This window comes from Schistocerca americana, chromosome 1 (genome assembly GCF_021461395.2).
Source record: "Schistocerca americana isolate TAMUIC-IGC-003095 chromosome 1, iqSchAmer2.1, whole genome shotgun sequence".
NCBI lineage: Eukaryota > Metazoa > Arthropoda > Insecta > Orthoptera > Acrididae > Schistocerca > Schistocerca americana.
In genome coordinates this window covers 1,047,193,875-1,047,216,346 of record NC_060119.1, presented here as the reverse complement: position 1 = coordinate 1,047,216,346, position 22,472 = coordinate 1,047,193,875, and the positions used below count along the sequence as shown (strand labels likewise).

The window sequence follows — 22,472 nt, the reverse complement described above, 5'->3', positions numbered from 1 at the left end:
GTGACTGATGGCTTGGTAGAGGCGGACCAATTCCATGGCCTCCACGCTCTCCTGACCTCAATCCTCTTGACTTTCATTTATGGGGGCATTTGAAAACTGTTGTCTACGCAACCCCGGTACCAAATGTAGAGACTCTTCGTGCTTGTATTGTGGACGGCTGTGATACAATACACCATTCTCCAGGGCTGCATCAGCACATCAGGGATTCCATGTGACAGAGTGGATGCATGTATCCTTGCTAACGGAGGACATTTTGAACATTTCCTGTAACAAAGTGTTTGAAGTCACACTGGTACGTTCTGTTGCTGTGTGTTTCCATTCCATGATTAATGTGATTTGAAGAGAAGTAATAAAATGAGCCGTAACATGGAAAGTAAGCGTTTCCGGACACATGTCCACATAACATTTTCTTTCTTTGTGTGTGAGGGATGTTTCCTGAAAGTTTGGCCATACCTTTTTGTAACACCCTGTATAAACCACAGTAACTTGCTTCCAAATGCACTGTCATCAAATATGTTAAGGTGGTTCATAATTTTAACACAAAATTTCACTTCCAAGGCAAACCTCACCTTATTAGATGCAGACGATGTACGTACTGTACATATACAGACATGACAATTACAGCTGCATGAATATCTGCCTCCTTTCGTATTATTCTCTGGACTGTGACATTACAAAGTTAGTACCAGCAATAACAGAAGTAAAATTAGGGTGAACAATAAAGGAATAGCTTTAGCAAGGATCAGTAAAGGAGTAAGGTGTGTGTGCGCACTTTTGTGCTGGACAACAAGGAATGGCCAAATCTGAGATATGCCCAGACAAAATTACATCCAGTATGAAACTGACAAGAGAAAACCTCCATCACACGCCTCATATTTAGTGGTAAGATGCCCGCCCCCCCCCCACCCAAAAAAAAAACCTATCCTTTCGGTCTGTGACTTTTATATTCTCTGTATTCAAATTTTTGTCTGTGTCATGGTGTAATGTCTGTCTGCAACAGTGAAGTTTCAGGAAGGAATCTCCTGACATACTTGCCTCCTATTTGTTTCACGCAAGTACTGCATGTTATGATTCTTGCCTTCCATTTTGGAAGTTTTGACTCTTGAATCCCTTTTTGTAACAGTTGACATCCTTTTTCCTGCTTTCATTTCTGTGAGAGTTCTATTGGTATGACCTGCTCTCACTATTCACCAGATTTACTTCCAATGGTAATATATTTTAATCATAAGACTCCTATAGCCAATGTATTGTGTGTGTGTGTGTGTGTGTGTGTGTGTGTGTGTGTGTGTGTGTGTGTGTGGGGGGGGGGGGGGTGGTGGGGGGGGGTGGGGGGGGTAGGGGGGTAGGGCTGGAGGTCGGGAGGACAAAAGAGCAGAAGGGGGATTTTAACATAAATCTCTTACTTTGCAGCCCAACAACATTACTATACACCACGACACTGTAGTTCTTGCAATTCCCTTTATGTTGCAGAGCTTGAGCTTTGACCATTCACAGTGACTATTTTCCTTCTTTTATCGCAGTTCAGTACACCTTCCCATTTTCATGCTTTGTGTGTGTTCAGTTTTTACAGGCTATCCACTGGGCCATCTTACCACTAAATCTGAGGGGGGTACAATGGGGAGGTTCCCTCATAAGAATGGTTAGCTAAGGCAGTAGGAAGTTAAAAGAGTGAATATGTGAAGGCAGAGAAGAATATGGCCTTGTGTTTGAACTGTGTTATAATCAAATGTCTTTAATAGAGCTCCTTTTTAAAAAACAAAGCTCAACTTCTATTTCATAAATTTAATCACAACAGCATCCAAGGGCACTGCCAGAGATTTAATAAATCTTATGAAAGGCACTTCACAGTGTAAAAATGGAGGTCAAATACTAGTATATACACTGGAAAACAACAAATCATCAACTGCCATAGCAGCAGCTGAACATGAACTATTAAGTTGTTTATCATCCAAAATCTGTATTTTTTTGTGTAAATTCTATTCCAATCCCAATAATAGTTCAGATACTAATGGCTGATTTTGTGGAAAACCAAATTCAATAATAGATCACTACGCAAAATGGTATATCTTTTCTTTATTCAGGGGCCCTGGCAACCTGACTTTTCTTTTTAACCTTCACCCTATCGATATGAGGAAAGAATTAAGTTTCAAAACTTAAGATAGTGTGTTGTACTACGTAACAGTATATCAGTAGTACTTAATATTTTGCCCCATGAAGCTACATTACAGGCTACCAATTCTGTCTCCTAACTTTTTCAAAAATTGATTTCCTTTAACATACTTCCATTGTATTTCACATTTATCAAATACATTTACCCAATAACTATCTTCAGCATCTGGAACTAGCATTTGCAATTTTTGAGTCTTTAGTTGAAATAACCTACATCATTATTATGGGATTGAACATTAACAAAGTTGAAATTACTATAACTAGGGATACCAAAGCTTTCATTAACTTATGGAAGAAATCTTCCACTAGGAATGCGGTTACCTGGAGGCGCCTTGTTTCTTCATCCTTAGCCTCAACTTCATTTTGAATCCTCCTGACTTCTTCCTGTTTCGATGCAATTTCTTCTTCAAGTTTGGCTCTTTCTGCAGCTTCCATATTTTTGCTTTCTTCTAGTCTTTCCATCATTAACTGAAAATGACAATTTAATAGAGTGCCTGGAGAAGAGCTGACAATTATTGATCTCACCGTAAGTACCAATTACTGCCCACAATTGTCAAACATTTTTAAGACCTGAGGCTTACTTAATGACAAATTAACTTCCATATTAAGACATTTTAATTAATACACATTGAAGTATTATTTCAATTAATCTTTACACAGCAATCTTTGACATTTTAATAGACAGCAGCAGCAGTATTCAGAATGCTGGATACCTGTGCTGCCTGGAAGGTTTTGATGAGCCACCTATTACTACGATACTTCTTAATGGACATATCGAGGAATTAAGAAATCAAAATTTTCAATATCTTGCAGAAGTGTTTGGAAATTTAATATTTAATGGTTTGTAAACCTTTCAATAACTTTGAAATAGTGAGGAACGGAAATTACACAGTTCATGAAATAGTAAATTGGGAGTTCTGAGGTGCTGTGTGTAGTTGCAATGCAATGGCAAATGTTAGAGCAATCAGTAAATAGAATTTTATTTAGTTTATACACATGTGTTCCATCAATATACTTCAAATTTGATGACTACTGCCAACGAAAGACATTTCCTACAAAAATATATTTCTATCTCACGAAGGAATAGACACTGGCCAATCCCCCTCTGAAGTACTTTGCAAGTAGTGTAAATAAAAATGTTTTTATTACCACCCACTTCAGCATAGTACAACATAATGTATAGATGTGAATGAACGCAATATAATTTATCTTGGAAATGAAGAAAGCAAGTATAACTTAAAAATTGAACATACTTGTAATTCATTCTGTCTCATTTCTAGATCTTCCTTAGCTTTCTGTAGCTGCTTCAATTGCTCCTCCAGACGCCGAATCATATCTTGTGCGGCTTCCAAATCTTGCTGCCTTTTTGCCATTTCTTCTTGCATTGTACGCAAACGTTCCTCATACTCTTGCTGTTTTTTCTCAGCCCTCTCTCTTGCTGCAATTTCCATCTGGAGCTTTTCCCTGGAGGATAAACAATCAGATATATGAAAGGGAGAAAAATTCAATTATCATTAACTGATTCTGGTAATGGTAATAACCTTTGTTGCTGTTTGGCCAATTTTTCTTCACGAGCCTGAGATTTCATCTGCTGAACATCTATGGTATCTGGTTTTCTCCTCCTCATATACAATTCATGATTACCCATGCATAATGCTAAGATACGTTTGTTAATACGCACACGTGGAGCAAAGAAGACAAAATCGGGTGCTTTTTTGTCGATTGGTTTTATTATAAATTTCCTGTCATTGAAAGAAATGTTGCGTATTTCTGACCATGGAAAACCTATTTTTGGAGTCAACCTGCAAAAATGAGGAAAGTACAGTAATGTTTTAATTTGTATTGTGATAGTGGCACTGTAAATTATATTTGTTTTATTGTTGATCACATTTATTTTAAAAAAAATTTTCTAACATGTCACCTTAAAAGAAGGCAGATTGAGGCTACAATTTTTACAGCACTAGAGGAAATGGTAATTTACAACTAACAGCAACAGACAACATGGTTGGCAAAATGAAGATCTCATTTCAACAACCAATTTTACTATTTTATCAATAAGTATTCCCCAAAATTTGTAAGTGTTGTAAAACTTCAAACTTTATAATGTACATGCACACAGTTTGTAAGTTAAAAATACTGTATGCAACAAACACAACCTGATATGAAAGAATAAAAATTATACCAGATGTGTCATACTTGCAACACCAACAACACAAAACTTATTTTTCCTCTTTTCATCACAAATCAGCAAAATCCAAAGGAACAAATTCACATAGTGAAAGCACCACAGAAACACATACTTATCATCCTGTTCATAAATATTCAGTCCAAGTGCGTCAACTCCCAGCCAAAGGTCAGTACCCTTTTTGTTTCGAATCTCAAAGTAATTGACACCATACATTTCTAGATCCTGAGCAATCTTCAGATACTCCATCATGGCATCTTCCCTACAGGAAAGAAATTTTTATCACACTTCGTTTTAACATCCGCATTATATTGCACTGAATTAAGATTTGTGTTACAACATGTACAGAAAGTTAATTCTTAAAGAATTGACATTTTGATATTTTCAGTATCAAAAAGGTGAAATAATTGTAATATCAATCTGAACAAAATTCAATGTGTTGATTAATAAATTCAGTGAAGTGTTATGCTGAGTTTCAAATTAAACAGAAAATCTTTAACTATGGGGTAAAAACAACAACACAAGTAATTATTTTTACATAATTATTACAGTATTTCCTACTTCAGTGAAGTCCTGTACTCACGTAAGCATTCCTTTATGTTCATTCCACCAAGTTGTGACACTCTGCTCCCATTCCTCTTTAGTCATCTTGTGTTGATCCATCACACTAAATTAAAAATAATCACTCATGAACTCTTGCAGTGGAACTCAACACGTTCACTATTAAGTTTATGTATAACAAGCAAAGCACTTACCGTTGTGGCAACAGTCGGTCATTTGCCAGAAATCCTGGTGTATGAATTGCTTTATTGTAGTCACCATGCCTTGCCTGAACTGCATAAGAAGCCAGTAACACTGAAGTTTCTGGAGGACAATATATCTCATCTGATAATATAGCATTTTTCACCTGCCAAAGAAAAATTTACCCTTTTGAACATGTGGATTTTACAGGAGGCATAACAGTTTTACAGGATTGTTAACAAATATCTTTAACAGCTACGGTTTGAAGACTTCTGTAAATGTTGGAAATATGGACAAGAATAATATGCAGTATAAGCAATAAAACAGAAGACAAGCTATCTTAATCGTATGACATGTTATGTAAAACATGCCACACAAAACTAACTGCATGGTTTATCAATAGCAGCAGATGCACTAGCAGGTCCAGAGAACGACCACACTGTCACTGACAGCATTAACAACTTTTAGACGATGACAGCGTGAAGAGAGATGTTTTCAAATTTGGTAATACTGGCAGTATTGCCTTTAACCACATGAAGCACAGCTATAGTAACCCAATTTTGACTGTCAAATAATGTTCGTCAATTCACAACCAAATGTTTGACAGGCAGAAGGACCATGAAACAATTGCTGTGATGTAGCAGGAGGGGGTACCAGTGTTATATTTCTACATCACTTTTACATGGTAGGGGACACAAACGCACACGACTGTACACAATAGTGGTGAAGGAGTAGGTTGGAAGTTTAACTTGTCACTGTAGTTCAACATATACTGGGTGTAACAGAAATGTTGCAACAAACTCTTTGGGGAGTTGGAGTACATCATACGGATCGATAATTGAGAAGCAACCCATGGCCATAAACATCAGAGGTAAGTAGTAGCAGAGGTCAAATATGAGAAAGAAAACAAGCATGCTTCATCTGAAACATTTAGTGGACATATTGAGTACATATTGTGTACAAAATTAATACAATTTTTTTTCTTACAACAGATGCTTTACATTTGCAAGATCAGATGCCACATGTACGACTCCACAGGTTTGACTGCCGGCTTGAACATACCACAGTTTCTTTGATTGTTGCAGCCATGCAGGGATGTTTGGCATCTGACTGTGCAACTTCATGCATCTGCTGTCACATCAGAGCTGTCCTGATGCCTTACACCATGTGTACTAGTTATGTCCAATAAATGTTTCAATTATGTGCACTATCTCAAGGAACTTAAATGTAGAAACCAGGAAGATTTATAAAAGAATTTTGTCTTAAGTGTGACCTTGCACTGCTCAGAAACATGGATTACAGGTGCATGTGACACGAGATGTTTGAGGCACTTAAAATGTGGTGCTTGGGGAAAGATAGGCAGCAAACCTGAAATAATGAAATTCATAGAACATTAGAGAAAAGAATTTTTATGAACACTATGGAAAAGAAGAAAAATTTATTGGCTACATTCATCAACAATAGTTTTCTACTTAATTTACTAAGGCGTTATTCATAGGAGGAGGAGGAGGAGGAGGAGGAGGAGGAGGAGGAGACCTAAGCTGCAATACTCCAGACTGATCAGATACGGTTTGTAATCATGTAAGGAAATTAAGGCACTAAGAGGTAAGAGAGGAGTGGAAAAATATCTTGACCAAATGCACAAAGCAGTTCCGAATTATGTTTCATAGACGGTCCAAGACAGATCTCACATTAAAACAGTAAAATAAAGGAAAAAGGGAACATAATAGGAGGATAACATAGTTCAAATTAATGCTTATGGACGGCAATCTTTGGCATAATTTGTCTAATTTTTTGCTGATAATGGGACATTCAACAGAATGTCATTAGAAACCACGCAATGATACATCAAATAGAACATGTTTATGAAAATTCAACAAACCACAATAATAATGCTTAGGAAGTCAAATTATAAAGAAGCAACATAACAAGCAACTTCAAGGAGCAACAGGAAAGTACATTTTACTACACTTTGAAATGATCATAAATGCGATTTCACTTGGGTAGAAGCTTACAACGTGTACTTTCTGGGTGGCTAATCCAACAAACAGCACAAAACTAATTCGAAGGCCATGGGTTCTAGTGCCTGTGTGTCAATTATTTTTATTTTCAATTTTTACATTACACTGAAAATAAATTGAAACATTGCTCAGTATACTGCTTTTATTAATATTTTTATAAAAACCATGAAAAGAAAAGGCAAGACAAAATTTGGGACTGTTTTAAGGCATACTCTAACTTTGTATATAAAATTAGAGGCTTTCATTATTTTATGGTTTATTTAAATGGATAATACCGTAAGAAAGGGGAAGCAACAATTTTCTGAACATCCTGCACGTGTTATAAATGTCGCATTATTACAACTACATAGTTGTTTTGAACTTTCTATACAAAACAAACTTAATTTACATTTATAAATGATTCTTTATTATCCCACAGTTCAGCAGTAAACCATGCATGAACATTATTTCAACAAATATTGGTGAAGGGTAACTTGTTATTTACTATGAGTTTATTTTGATGTAGTCTTAAGTGCATATTTAAGCTTTTTTATCAAATTCTTTAGATAACAATACAAAAAGGAAGCACAAGAGGATTCACATTAATACTGCACGAGAGCAATCTTCATCTTCGAAAATGTCATTGTGTAATTGTGGATTTGCTTTCCTCCTCCTCCTCCTCCTCAAGAGACAATGAACAGAAGATATTTCTTCTGCTGCACACAGGATTTCATCACATCAAATGCAATATATTGAGCATTGTCTCTATGTGTAATGTACGTAACTTAAAAATTGAAAAATAATATTTTCCAAACAGAGATTCAATCCCATCATCCACATATTACCATTCTGGACTATTCCCACTGTGCCAACCACTGCCTGGACATTGTGCTAACTAATGTCTCATGCCTCGCCTGACCCACATCAAAACTTATCTTTGCTAAACACTGACATCTGGAGCTCCCCTTCTGTCACTCACTCCTCACCATTCATTCATGCATACACCAAACATTTGGAGGAAACCTGTGATGACAAACAGGTGTGACAAGAAAAACAGCAAGTTAAGTGTAATGAAATTCATATCCCAAGATCACAGCCAAAATATAGACTCCATTCTGATCACAAAATGAGTATTTTTTCTTTAGAACGTAGAATACAGAAAGTCTTATGCCACAAATACTGCACACTGGCAGGTTCTATACAATGTCCAAGCAGTGGTTTCACTGATCTCCGATTCTAGTTCCTTGCATCCTGCCACCAATCCTCACAATGTGTAAACTTCACCCTATTTATACACATAAATGAGATGTGATCAAGTAGCAGCTTGAATTTTTTTCTTGAAGTGTCTTTAGTCATCAACATCAAATTTCTCCCCTTCAAAGTAGACCCCATAGGCTGTAGTAACTTGTCACAGTGCTTTTTCCAATCTTGGAAGCACTTCTAGCACTCACTTTTCTTTAAGATGTTCAGCTCTTTCAGCAATTCTGTTTTGATGTCCTCAATTGTGGCAAAACAGAGTCCACACATGGTTCTCTTCAGTCTCGGGAACAAAAAGAAGTCTCAGGGTGCCATGGCCAGCACATACAGTGAGTGAAGCAACATAATGGTTTTGTCTTTCGCTGAAAAATAGCTAACTAGCATTGAGGCGTGAGTGGGACCATCATCATGACAATTTCCAAGAGTGGTTTTGCCACAATTCTGATTGTTTTCTTTTGAGTGCTTTATGCGAACAGTGCATAACTTAGTCCATTTTTCAAGCCAAATTTAATGTGAATTCTTTGATCCATCTTTTTAGTAAGTGAAAATTCACTGAGCACTCAAAAACACATCACCTTTTCGACTGTCAACAATAAACTACAATATTCGAAACAGCTGAAAATGCAAACATATCAGGAACAAGTGTAACATAAGAAGTTTTGAAAATCTGATGTACAACACCCAGGAAGGGCAACTTCATTCTCGGTCACCGTTTGGCAGTGGCCATTCATTCTGGTGGCCAGCCAATTGTCACACTAACATCACAAATTGGGAAATGAGTGGCAGCTTTCACAGGTGGCCCCGCCTCTGATGGCGTTGGATAAACCTTTTACAGGATTGGAGTAGGAAGCGCTGGGTGGGTGGATTTGGCAAGTCCTGCAGATGTTCAAATATGTGTGAATTCCTATGGGACCAAACTGCTGAGGTCATCGGTCCCTAGACTTACACACTACTTAAACTAACTTATGCTAAGAACAACACACACACCCATGCCCAAGGGAGGACTAACCTCCGGCAGGAGGGGCCGCACAATCCGTGACATGGCGCCTCGAACCGAGCGGCCACTCCATGCAGCCGCAAGTCTTGCTCCTGGGTCATCCACAGGGGTATGATTCCTTTGAATAAGATTGGTAGTAGCATTAGAATGGACCAGAATGTTGTGTAGATTAGGTGGGCAAAGGAATACTCCTTTAGAAGGGGTGGGAAGGATCTTGGGTTCTCAATTTCTGAGCATTGTGATAGATGCTAAGTTCTGGCGAAGGATGCAGTTCAATCAGTCCAGAGTGATACCGGTTGAAGATAAGGGGGGTGGAGTGCTGCTCTGTAGCTGGTTCTTGGTGATGGTGATGCTGAGAGGATTAGGAGCATGTAAGGATATGGCTTCAGAAATTAGTCTGGACTAGGTTTGGGGAGTTTTGCCTGTCTGAAGGACCTCCTGAGAGCTTCGGCATACTGGGCAAGGGCATTCTCACAACTTCAGGTACACTGCGTGTGGCCATGCTGTAATGGAGGTAACTTTTTTGTGTGTGGAATGGATGACGGCTGTCAGCATGGAGGTACTGTTGGTGTTTATGGGGTTTAATACAGACAGAGGTGTGGATAGAGGCATCACAGGTGGAAGTCAACATCTAGGAAGGGGCACATTGGGTTGATGAGGACCAGATGAAGTAGATAGGTGAGAAGTTGTTGGAGTTGTGAAGGAATGGGGATTGAGTACCTTTGCCGTAAGTACAGGTCATAAAGATATGGTCAATGAACCTGAACCAGACAAGGGATTTAGGGTTTTGGCAAGCTAGAAAGTTTTCCTCTAGATGGTCCATAAAATGATTGGCACAGGATGTCAGGTGGGTATCCACAGCTGTACTGCAAATCTGTTTATATACTTTCCTTTCAAAGGAAAAGTTGTGTGTCAATATAGTTGGTAAGGTGTATGAAGTGCAAGACCTATCTCCACTCACCCAGCACTTCCTACTTCAGTCCAGTCCTATCAAAGGCAATGTCATCTATTAAAGAAGCCACGTCATGTACCAATTCTACTGCAATCACTGCACGCTTTTTATATCAGTATGAATTATTGACCAGCTGTTCATTAGGGAGTGGTAAAAGTTGGTACCCCAGTGGCACAACACAAGCTGAGCACAACATGCTCAATTTCAATGGCTACTTAATCTGGATCCTCTGCACCACCAGATTTCCTGAACTACACAGATGGAAATGATCTTGCAATACATCCTTCATTCCCATAATCCTCCTGGGCTCAATCTTTGTTAAACCACTGTCTCCACACACACACACACACACACACACACACACACACACACACACACACACACTTACTCCTTTCTGTCATCACTCCCAACGTCTCATTACCATCACACGCAGCATCCCACAGGCTCTGGTATCTGCTGCCTCCCTCCAAGCCACTAACTACCTGCCCCCAACATCTCAACCTGCCTCCTGACAAACAACTTCATCCCAGTCCACCTTCCACAATGCAATTGCAGCACTGAGTCCAGCCACCTCTGCACCCACAGAAGTGGGTGCACACACACACACACACACACACACATTCCTCAACTAAACTTCCTACGTATGAATATTTGAAATATACATGTAAGACATACTTAAGAAAACCTTTTATTTTTGTTGTTATCACACCTAAAAAGTTTATTATTCATGTTTCAATGCATCCATAATCCAGTGAGGAAGCAGTTTTATATATATATATATATATATATATATATATATATATTACTATGTCAAGAAAGCATTGCAATTCATGTTGTGCTCTCTCTCATTGTCGTAAAAAAACAATATCATTAAAAAAAATTAAATCAATGATTTTTGTAAGCTTCCTCTCAATGGCAGCAACACAACTGACAATTCTTCGCCGAGATGTGTAGACACATTTAGACATCTCAACGATAACCTATTTGATGAAGATTATTTCAATACATTTAATTAAGAATGTAAAATGCCAATGTTTCTCTTACCTGCAGGTAAAACAACCTCAATGTAATATCCTGTATCAACTCTTCAGCAACATCTTCTGGATAGAATTTGGCTCGGAATTTGAACTGCAGAGGATTTTCCTTCTTCACATCTTGGCTCATCACCTGAATGAAAACGAATATTTAGGGTCACCTCTAAATTGGCAATTTTGAACTTCAGAAAAACCATTTTTTTTAATCATCACATAACTTACCCATGACTTCATCAGGTTTTGCTGTTCTCCAAAATAAATGCATGCATTTAAATAAGAAAGCAAAATTTGTTAAAGCAAAAATCTCAATATTGAAAGAGGCAGCAAATAAAGCTTTTATTCTAATATAGCACATGAACAATACAAAAATTATGTAACAGTTCAAGGCAAGACATAATACATGAAGCTCTGTGAATGAACAGTAGTAATATAAAAATTACACAAAAAATTAGATAAACCAGATATCTCAGCAGTGAAGTCAGTAAATATGAATTTCCAGTACTCTGGGATGAAGAGCATTGCCACATACATGAAAACCGGTTTAGGGAAGAAGAGAAAGATGTTCATTTTAACAGTATTTTTCAAACAAGTAGTAAAAAGTAGTTTAATAGTTGCTCATATAGGACACATATAGAACAAATGAAATAAAGCAAAAAAAGTTGAGGTTACAATAAACTTAAACAGAAGCAAACTGACCTCTTACACAGGCACCTGAGAACAGCTCAACCAGTACTGTGAGCATTCTGTTTGCATCCAGGCAAAATCACACACCGCAGCTTGAGAGCCTACTGGAAGGACACACCAAGTGCAAGCTATCTTTGTTGTCTACCCCTATCATTCTTTTTCTGTTCCAGCAATCAATGATTCACACGGAAATGAATTGGTAAGTTCCATATTTTCCTACCATAGCCATTTCCCAACATTTGCGGGAGAAAATAATATGCTGCTTCACTCTTTCTAGAACATACACTATTCTAATTTTAACAGTAAACCTCTCCATGATGCACAACACTTCTAATCCTGTCATTGTAGCTGTGTCAGGTGACTGCATGATACTCTCACGGTTACTAAATGAACACACTACAAAATGTGCCACTCTTCTTTGTATCTTCTCCATCCCCCGCAGGTTTCTTATCTTTTTGATATGATCAATACTCAAGAATTGATTGAACACGATTTTTTAAGCAGCCCTTTCATGGGCAATTGACATTTTTTTAGGGTTTGCTTAGTGAATCACAGTGTGGTGTCTGCTTTCTCTAAAACTACTTTCATGCTCTTGGCTAATGCTCTCCACATCCACATTTGCAGGTATTTTATGGTTGCTATCATTCACAATATGAGTGCCAATTTAATAACAATGGTCTTGTCTGCCTATTTATGCTCAATGCGACTTCTCTCTATGGTGAATTCAGTGCTAGTTCATGCACCACGTCTTCCTGTACTTCAAGACAATTTTCTGGCATTTCAGCTTATCCACATACAACAGCATTATCCACGACAGACTCATTGATATTAGCTCATCCATTAGGTCAGTTATATGTAGTCCTCTTTCAGGGTAGACCCGAGTTACTTTGAATATTTTGCTCCATTTAAGAATGGCATGTTGGGTTCTATACTGAAGTCAGTCATGAATTCAATAGCAAAACTGATCTGACATCTGTACATACATTCTGTTCACTAGGCAAAAACTGAACTGTCAAATGCATTCTTGAGAGCCAGAACAGGGCACCTCACTGGGAACCATTACCATGTAGTTATGGAACTCTCGAGCGAAGTGAGCTACGCAAGTTTAATAATATCACTACTTGCAAAACCCATATTCATTACAAGAGGATTTAGTTTTCATCTAAAGCCATAGTACACAAGCATAAAACATTTCATAATTCTACAGCAGACTCGCGTCAGCAATACAAGTACAGGTGAATCAGAAAGGACTTTACAACTTTGGAACAGTATAGAAATTTATTCAGGTAACTTACAGAATCTGTAGATGAATTTTTAGCTTATTGCAGCCCCGTCAGCAACTGTGATAAGGCCAATATTTTGATGAATGAGCCTCAGTTGCACAAATTTTCTGGTCTTTACCAGATAACAGCTAAATTAATCTAGCCTGATTCTGAAGAAGGCTAGATTAATTTAACTGAAACCTAGTGAAGACCAGAAAATTTGTGCAACTGAGACTGATTCTTCAAAATACTAATCTGTAGATGTGTTATTTTGTATCAAATAACCTCAAGTTTGATTCAAGTAGTCCATCAGTACCCCATTCCTCCACCAGGAGCACCAGCATACTGCACAGTTACAATGGCTACTCTCACTGGTGCACAGTGTGCTTTGGTTTCATAAAACAAACAAGCTGTTTGGTATACATTTCACACTGAATACACTAAAGAACCTCCAAGCAGGCCTACAATTTACTCCTGGCACAAGAACTTTGTTGAGACAGGTTGTTCACAATGACACGATAAATCATCAGGTCCCCATGAGCTTTGTCCAACAGTTTAGGGAGAGCTTTTGTCCACAGTCCACAAAAATCAAAGCAATTTGCGTCTCTAATGATGGCTTCCACATGAGACTGTTTGGCAAGTACTGTGTAGATATTTACACTTTAAATATAGATTCACAATGGCACAGTACGTTACTGATGCACGTAAGGTTGCTTGCAGGGAATTCTGTGCAGAAATGTTGCTTCAAATAGACAATGTTGGGACATTCCTAAACACAGTAATTTTCAATGAGGAGTCAACACAATATAAGTGGTGTGGTGAACATCCGCAAGTGCAGAATATGGGGTGACGAAAATCCACATGCAATCCTGGAGCACATTTGTGAAAGCCCCGAAGTTAATATGTTTTACACCCTTAGCAAATTTAAAGTGTATGGCCCTTTCTCCCTTTGTTCTTCATGCAGAAAAATGTCACTGGTATTGTGAAGTTGGATATGCTTGAAAACTAATTCCACAGATCGATGTAGATGACAGATGGGATGGTTTGCTTCAGTAAGACTGTGCCACCTTATTTCCTCCCGGAAGTTTGAGGTTTCCTCAATAATCTCTTGCCAGGTCAGTGGAGTGACTGCCACCTCACTCCCCAGACATGACAACATTGGAACTAAAATGACACTTGACACTTGTGTGTGTTTGCCACGAAGTGACATATACCAATTCTGTAAATTACCTGAATAAATTTCTGTATCATTCCAAAGTTGTGAAGTCCTCTTTGACTCAACCTGTGTAGTTATATGCATCTGTCCAAAAACCCTTCTTTAAAACCCTTTTCCAACTGGTTGAAATGCTTTATTATTGTTAAAACCAACAGACTTCTATGAGGGGAGTAAGCTCATACACATGATCTACATACAATCTTACAGGCATCTCATCAAATCAAGTTGCCTTTCCTCTGATAGCAATGTTACTTTCTTTTGAATTTCACAGTCCCTTCTCAATATTTGTCAGTCCGGTGTCCATGCAATGACAAAGGACGGAATTCATTGCAAAATTCCCAGTGGAACAAATTCTGTAATTTACCTCATCATGGTTTTGTGTTCATGTTCAAAATTCTCAGAAAAATTTATATAAGCAGTAGGGAAAGAGGGGTAACACACAATAGGTATAAGAACGAAGCAGGAACAGAACAATTTAGGACCAAGGATGAAACACTAAGATTGAAAAAGGATGTAAAACTGGCATGCAGTCTTTCTCCCCAGCCATTCAATCTATACTTCAAAGCAGTAAAGACAGAAATAAAAGGTTAACAATTGGGCAAACTCAGGGTGAAAGGATAGCAACAATAAGTATCACTTATGACATCACTGTCCTCAGTGAAAGTGCAGAATAATTACAGGACATACTGAATGGAATTAACAGTATAGTTAGCACAGCAAATGGACTGGGACTAAGCCAAAGAAAAACTGCAATAACAAGGAGTAGTAGAATGAGATTAGGAATAAACTTACCAAAAATGGTGACCAAGAAGTAGATCAGATGTAAAATAGCAGATGAAGCAAGGACAACACAAAAACCAGATTAGTGACAGCAAAGAAGACATTCTCTGACAACAGAAGTTTACTATTATTATCTGTCATCAGCCTTTAATTTGAAGAAAAAAATTGAGGAGATATATTCCAAATACAGCATTGTACTGTTTGGCAATGATAAATTTTTTATTTGCGTAGTGGCTGTTGGGAATGCCAGGAAGCGTGCCATGCTCCCACCCCATTAGCACTGTCAAGGGGAGAGCAGCGAGCGGCGGCCAGCGTCAGCTGCGTGCCTCAGTCCTGGCACCATTATTCTTTATGTGTACGGTAACACTATAGCCAGAGGCAGCTCAACACTGGCAGCACTGAGACAAGTGAATCAACTAGAGCTAATTTTCTCTTTGTTTGATGAACATATGGGAAAAACAGACAAGAAGTGCCAGGATGATAGGAAATGTGTTAAGATACCAGAAAATAACCTTAAGGAGCAGTAGAGGATAAAACTGTACAGGAAGAATGAGTTTGGAATACGTCCAACAGTAACTGAGGATGTCTGACAAGCACCACCAAGATGAAGAGATTGGCACAGGATAGGAATCTATGACAGGCCACATCAAACCTGCTAGAAAATGGAGCACTTATGACCAGTACGACTACCAACATACCCTTCATCCTTTACTGTGTTTTCACAATCCTGTGCCTTCATATCATGTAATGCATTTAGTTTTTGGCCCTGATACGAGGTGGAATCCAAAATTTTCAGGACTGGTGCTGCCATCTGGAAAGTAGGAGTAGTAGATCTTTGCACCACTAGCTGGCGAGAGCTATATATCTGATGAGTCAATGTGCAAAATGGCATTCAGTTGGGAGGACGTGTTGCATATCCACAGTGATTTCCGTAATACTCGGTGTTTGGTGTGTGGCGATATTATAATGGATCTGCGAACAGAACAGCACGTGTGTATCAAATTCTGTAAGAATCTCTGAAAAAGTGTTATGGAGACCCTTTCAATCATTCAACAAGTGTGAGTGGCATGCTCAGTTCAAGGCCGCCATACAGACATCTAAGATGATGTTCACACTGGAACGCCCGTTAGCTGCACTACATCAGACATTGTTGCTAAACTTTAACAATTGGTTCGTGCGGATTGATATCTAACCATTCAAGACCTTGCAGATGAAGTGGGTATTGGTTATGGGACATGTCAACGAATGTTGACTGATGAATTGGGCATGTATCCTGTCACCGCAAAATTTGAGCCAGGAATCTTGACTGCCGATCAGAAGGCACTGCGTGTCGAAGCGTGCACAGACCTTCGTCAGAACGCACCTGATGATGCGACCATCTTGCCATGGGTCATCAACGACGAGAGCTGGATTTACAGTTATGACCCAGAGATAAAGCAACAATTGTCCCAGTGGAAGAGTCCGTCCTCTCCAAGACCAAAAAACCAAGACAGGTAAAGAGCAAAGTGAAGAGCATGATCATTTTTTTTTCTTTGATACCACGGGAATTGCGCACAAAGAATTCGCCCCACCCAACCAAACAGTGAATTCCACATACTACTGTGATGTTTTGCGACAGCTCTGTGAAAACATGCAGTGATGACAGCCCGAACTTTGGCGTCAAGGGAACTGGCTGCTGCATCACGACAATGCACCCTGTCACATGACCTTGCTCACTAGAACCCTTTGGCAAAAAATATGGCAGTTTTAGCCCAACCACTGTACTCGTCAGATTTGGCACCTTGCTACTTCGCGCTATTCCCAAAACTGAAATAAGTTGAAAGGCCGTTGGTTCGACACTAGAGAGGAGTCAAGATTTCCAGAAAACATTTGACCAGTGGCAGATGCGCTAGGACCGGTGTGTACTTTGAGGGTGATGGTGACCATTAGTCCAAAGGTAAGGTTTTTCAACAGATGGCAGCACCAGTTCTGAAGACTTGATAGCACCTCGTGTATGACAATGCGAAGGCATTAATAAACTGAGTACACTATCTGAAGTTTTGATAAAATTGGAACCCACATCCCTGTTTCACATATTTTGTGCCACCCACATTTTGATCGACTCCATTCTGCTCCACTAGCTTTTAGCCTGTGCAAAATATAGGTCTGGTCTTACTCTACCTCATGATTGTGTCTCCAGTAGTTTACAGCTACTCCTGGTTTTGCTGTTTCAGTTTAGTGTGTTGCTGATGTTCCTTGTCTCTCTTCTCCACTGTTTTTATGTGCCCATCCACATCTGCATTGCTAAATTTGTATAGAATGTCATACACCATGTTTCTCGAGGGCTCTGCCTGTAATACGACAAACCAACTATCTTACATTTGTTAGTGGGAATGAAGTATTTCCATGAGACTTTACCGATATTTGGCCAATGTTTCTCAGCATGAGAAATCTTACGTTTTCATTGTTACTTTCTACATGTCCACTAGCACCAATTTTGGGCAGTACTGTTAGCTTCATCTGACTATCCACTCCTTTGAAATACTATTCAGAAGTGTGTGATCTTCGGTGAGACCTTCCTTGTTTGACAGTGTAAGTTCCATGGACCAGACAAAGACAGCTCTGTTAATGGATTTTCTGCACTCACTGGTCAAGAAATCTTTAAATTCCTGACTCATTTTGAACTGAAGAAAGGTAGGTGTCCGACTATGACAGACATTACAATGTAAGGATTAACATAGTAACTAGAAATCTAGTGTTTTCATGTTCATTTAACCACATCTTACTGTCAGAGTATGAGCATGAATATGATGGGCTATGGCGAGTAGTCAATGGCCTCTTGTGGTGAACCTCCACATCGAGGAACAGAGGAAAATACTCTGCAATCTGCTTATTTCCAACCAACTGAACTAGTAAGGTATCACCCGTTAGGCACACATTCGTTTGAAACAGTCATATAATGTGTGTAGGCTGAGAGTGGACGGGGATGAATATATATCCATCCAGGATATTATCCTCAAAAGTTTCAACAATTTTCCTCACAAGGTGCACAAAACAAATGAAAGCAAACAAGAAACTTCAAGAGAAAACAGAACCGTAAGTTTCATTCAGTAGCATGGATGATATCAGTGCTACCTATGATTTACACTACGGAGCTGCTGTCTATGTGGATATGATTATCCTCAATGACCTTAATTTCAAATAATTTATTCTCCTTCTGTTGGGCAGCATGGTTCCCTTCTCAGTGTACAGATTCACCTTACATACAAGCAGAATTGCCAGTAAGTGGTTAACTGTTTACACATTTTGCAGAATAATATCTTTAAGCATTACTTTAAGTGTGTGTAAATTTTAGACTTTATCAGTAAATTGTGAAGTACATGCAACTATTAATCTCGACATACTGGGGAGTCTCTGCTTACAAATACTGAAATTTATTGAAACTGCCCATTACTAATAAATACATCCACACACTTACAGTAAATAGAGGGGCACTCCAAGGCAGTGGACATTTAAGACCAGGTTGTTTGCATCATAAGATCTTAGAGAGAGAGAGAGAGAGAGAGAGAGAGAGAGAGAGAGAAAGAAATGAACTGAGAAACAACACATTACCACCAAGAAAGGTAATGTTTACTGACCAACAGTGTCTAGGCTGTCTGAAAATTAATTTTAATCTGGAAAGGAACACAAAACCTCAAGTTTCGCTGTTGTTCAGTGAGATCTTTTTCTGGAGGTAGATGTAAACTTTCTCTATACCTCTGTCTCAAATATATGAAAACCAAGTACATAAAATTAATTGCAAATCAACAAAAATTTTATTACAGAGACTAGAAATGCATTCTGTAAGAATTCCCAATACTATCACCAGAAAACACACTAACACCTCATCACCAGAACTGAAAAAACTTTTACCAGTGCACTGTTGTGGGACAGAAACCCAGGCAGTGTACACAACAGCAGGATGTCAATAGGATGTTAACACTGTAGATGACAAAAGTAACATTGTAACAATTCTTCCTCATTCTTGTATTAATACATCAAGTATCTGAGTGTCTTTTTCAAGTTTATACCAGTTTACAATGCCAAATTAACTTTTTACAATTTCAGAGATCCCTATTTAGATGAGCCACCCAATATTAAATCTTAGGACTTTCAGACATTCCCTTTAAGGGCTCTACAGTTCTGAGTGTGTGTGAACTACTTTCAACCACCAGATCTAAAAAAAGTGAGCCCTCAAACTTACAGACCAATGATAACCGATCAGAACAACACATCTCCATATATTTCGACGAGCCTGACAAGAAAACTGAAGTTTGATATTTGTGCAGGCATGTCCGTAACTTATTGTTTACAATATAGATTAGTAAACACTTATTTCTAAAAATATAATCAGATCTGGAAACAATTATTAAAACTGTGCATGATAGATCTTTGTTGCAATTTAATATCTTGACAGGTAAGTTAGGGCAGGGAAAACAAACGAAAAACTTTCAAGCATCAACTAGTTATCTGAGATAAAACCAGTAATTAGGTAACATTTGAACGAGAATAATGAATTTTAAATTTGGTGTGCCAAATAACTAGCGCGACTACAGTTGCGCTTATTTACTCGTGCTGATAAAATTAAATTGTAACTGCCAACAACTGCTAAACTCTCTCCATGTACACTTGTTCTCGCTACTTAAATTTTCAATTCAGAACGAAATTTATTTCGAAATCAGTAAGACAGTTAAGAAAGATTAAATGTACGATGATGTCCGATCTCAGCGAACTTCTTGATCTGCCATCAAAATTATCTGGTTGCCCTTACGTTTTAATGTCTTATTTTATTTAGACGATTACCGATGTCTTATTTTATTTAGACGATTACCGTACCGCGTTTACTTCTGATTAACCATCTAGCGATATTTTTTATGTACGAGGATCGAAACGAGGGGCTCGCTGTTCACATGATGTAAATACTAGAGGGGCGGTTATAAGGATTCCAGGAGGCGTCCCCTTCTCTCTACTAATTCCTAACATTTGGCTCAGTCTTTATTTCAGCGTTTCTAAAGGCAGTTATGTCGTTCCTAGTATTTAGTGTTTCCTTAATAAAAGCAAAGACGTGCTTAACTACTACGAATACTGTGCCGTGCTTCTCTAAACAGTACAGTAACTTTCACTTATCTCAAGTTTAGTATCTATTACATGCTTCAACGAAAACGATTGTTGGCCTACGCGGAGTATTAGTTCTACCAACAATGAATATCTCTTCATTCGTAAGAGGCTAATGAGTTTTACACTCATATCACAAAAACATGACGATTAAATTATACGGTAAAGTGTAAAAGTCCCAAGTAGTGTAATGAATAGAAAAGCCATTATGATAAAAAGCGCGTTGACTGGAAATTAGAGCTACAATCAGCGTCCAACAATGGCCTGCCACAAATGCCGTAAAATGCTGATTAATTGATTAATGGAAAACATCACACCAGATTCATATATTTTTAAAAATCCGACTTTTATACTGACAATCCAAATCCAGTTTAATTCTGTCAGAACAACAATGCAACAGCATTTTGCATGTGCACTCAAAATTTAAGTTGCTTATATACAAATTAATTAGAAACAGTCAACTGCATCTAAGATTCATGGTGCAATCCAGTTTGGATTGCTCTGAACGTAAGGTTTAGCCAATTAATGGTGAAAGACTATGTGCCAAAAATTTCACTAAAAGTTTTATATGAATTTGCCAATGTAAATTTTTTATCAAGAAACTGGTCTCACACTACATTATCTGAACAAGGATACACAATACAGTAGTGAAACTAGCCGAAGTTTTCAAGTGCAAGCAAATGTTTCCTCAGCAATAGTTTACAGCGTCGAAACAGTTTTCCGGTGACCACAGTTCCGTATCACTGCTGCAGCTTTTTTGTCCGATTTGGCAGATGTTTCATTCAGAAATGGCGACAATGTGTGTGGACCCAATTGAGGCCCGTGGTAAATGCAAATCTCACGGCAGTACATTTTCCATCCGCAGAACTACTCACGAGGAAAGCACACATTACGTTTGCATGCAGTCCCCACATCCGGTTTTCGTAAACAATTCTCATTTCTGTTTCTGGTCGGTCAGGTAAGCACCTCAAAATATATTTTGGAAATGCGATTGCAACTGCCAGATTTTCCATGACAATCGAAATTCGTTCCCTTATTAGGATCATTATCATGTTCCTTCTTAATTTTAAGAAGTTCGGTTTATCCAGAATAGGTGTCAGTTGTGCAGCGCCTGAGAATAAAATTTTTTTAAACTGCGCAAGAAGTTATCCACCTACCAACTGAAGAGAAACAGCGGTCTTGCTGACTATTCCGGAAAACGAACATCCGATTTTCCGATGCCATTCGAGTAAAATTAAGATCGGTACACTAGTACTAAACCACGCTAGCAAAGTCCATTCATTCATGTAATCCCGTCAGCAAAAATCAGTTTCTGACATTAGATTTTCGTCTTCCGCAACGTAACTACCATAGTGACTTTATATACTCATCTTTCGCATAGGGATAGAAGAAACTTACCCGAAACTTAAAAGTAGTAATTCTTCAACTACTACTAGTTTAACGATTGCGTATCTCTTACATTATTTCCAACCGAATTCATGATACCTCATCTAACCCAATTAACGCAGTTAGCGATCACAGCAGTAGCTTTACCTCCTTAAATAGAAATGTCAAGGTGTGACAATTTTTTCCGTCAGTACCGTAATGTATCAGTACACCCAAAGGCATTGCATTTTCCGAAGTCGTTACAGTGCTGCGATGTGTTAACTATTTCCTATTACCGCTGGGTTCAGAAAAAGCGCGTTAACGGGATGTGTAAAAATTTGTATACACTCACGAATTTGAAATTTTAGCAGGAGACATACTGTACTAGTTCAACAACTTTACATTTGCCGGAAATATATGGATAACAACTTTTCACAGTTAGTGGCTTGGATCGCGAACCTTGAGAAAGCCACTACCAGTCTGGCACTTGGTAAGCAAATTAGGATACTTTAATGGCACTACCTTGAAAACTTCAGTATGTATAGAAGAAAAAACTGATGAGAAAACAGAAAATAAGACGCAGACATTTTTATGGAATAATACCGTGGGTTGTTCACCAATTCCAAGTTCACAGGAAGTCAAGGGCATAACTGCCTCCAACAGGGCCAGGACTAGTATCTCAATGCGAGGTTTGTGT

The 22,472-nt window shown here is 38.4% G+C and overlaps 1 protein-coding gene across 2 annotated transcripts in view; it reads right to left on the bottom strand.

The window, feature by feature from the left end:
* LOC124617025 (moesin/ezrin/radixin homolog 1) overlaps positions 1 to 22,472 on the bottom strand; it is a 90,374-nt gene that overhangs the window by 9,867 nt on the left and 58,035 nt on the right. For both annotated transcript variants that reach the window (XM_047145233.1, XM_047145232.1), the window contains 7 exons: positions 11,346 to 11,468; positions 5,110 to 5,261; positions 4,938 to 5,021; positions 4,470 to 4,616; positions 3,711 to 3,971; positions 3,423 to 3,633; positions 2,491 to 2,637 (listed from right to left, as the gene is read on the bottom strand). In XM_047145233.1, coding sequence (XP_047001189.1) covers positions 2,491 to 2,637; positions 3,423 to 3,633; positions 3,711 to 3,971; positions 4,470 to 4,616; positions 4,938 to 5,021; positions 5,110 to 5,261; positions 11,346 to 11,468 — 1,125 coding nt within the window. The remainder of the gene's footprint in view (positions 1 to 2,490; positions 2,638 to 3,422; positions 3,634 to 3,710; positions 3,972 to 4,469; positions 4,617 to 4,937; positions 5,022 to 5,109; positions 5,262 to 11,345; positions 11,469 to 22,472) is intronic.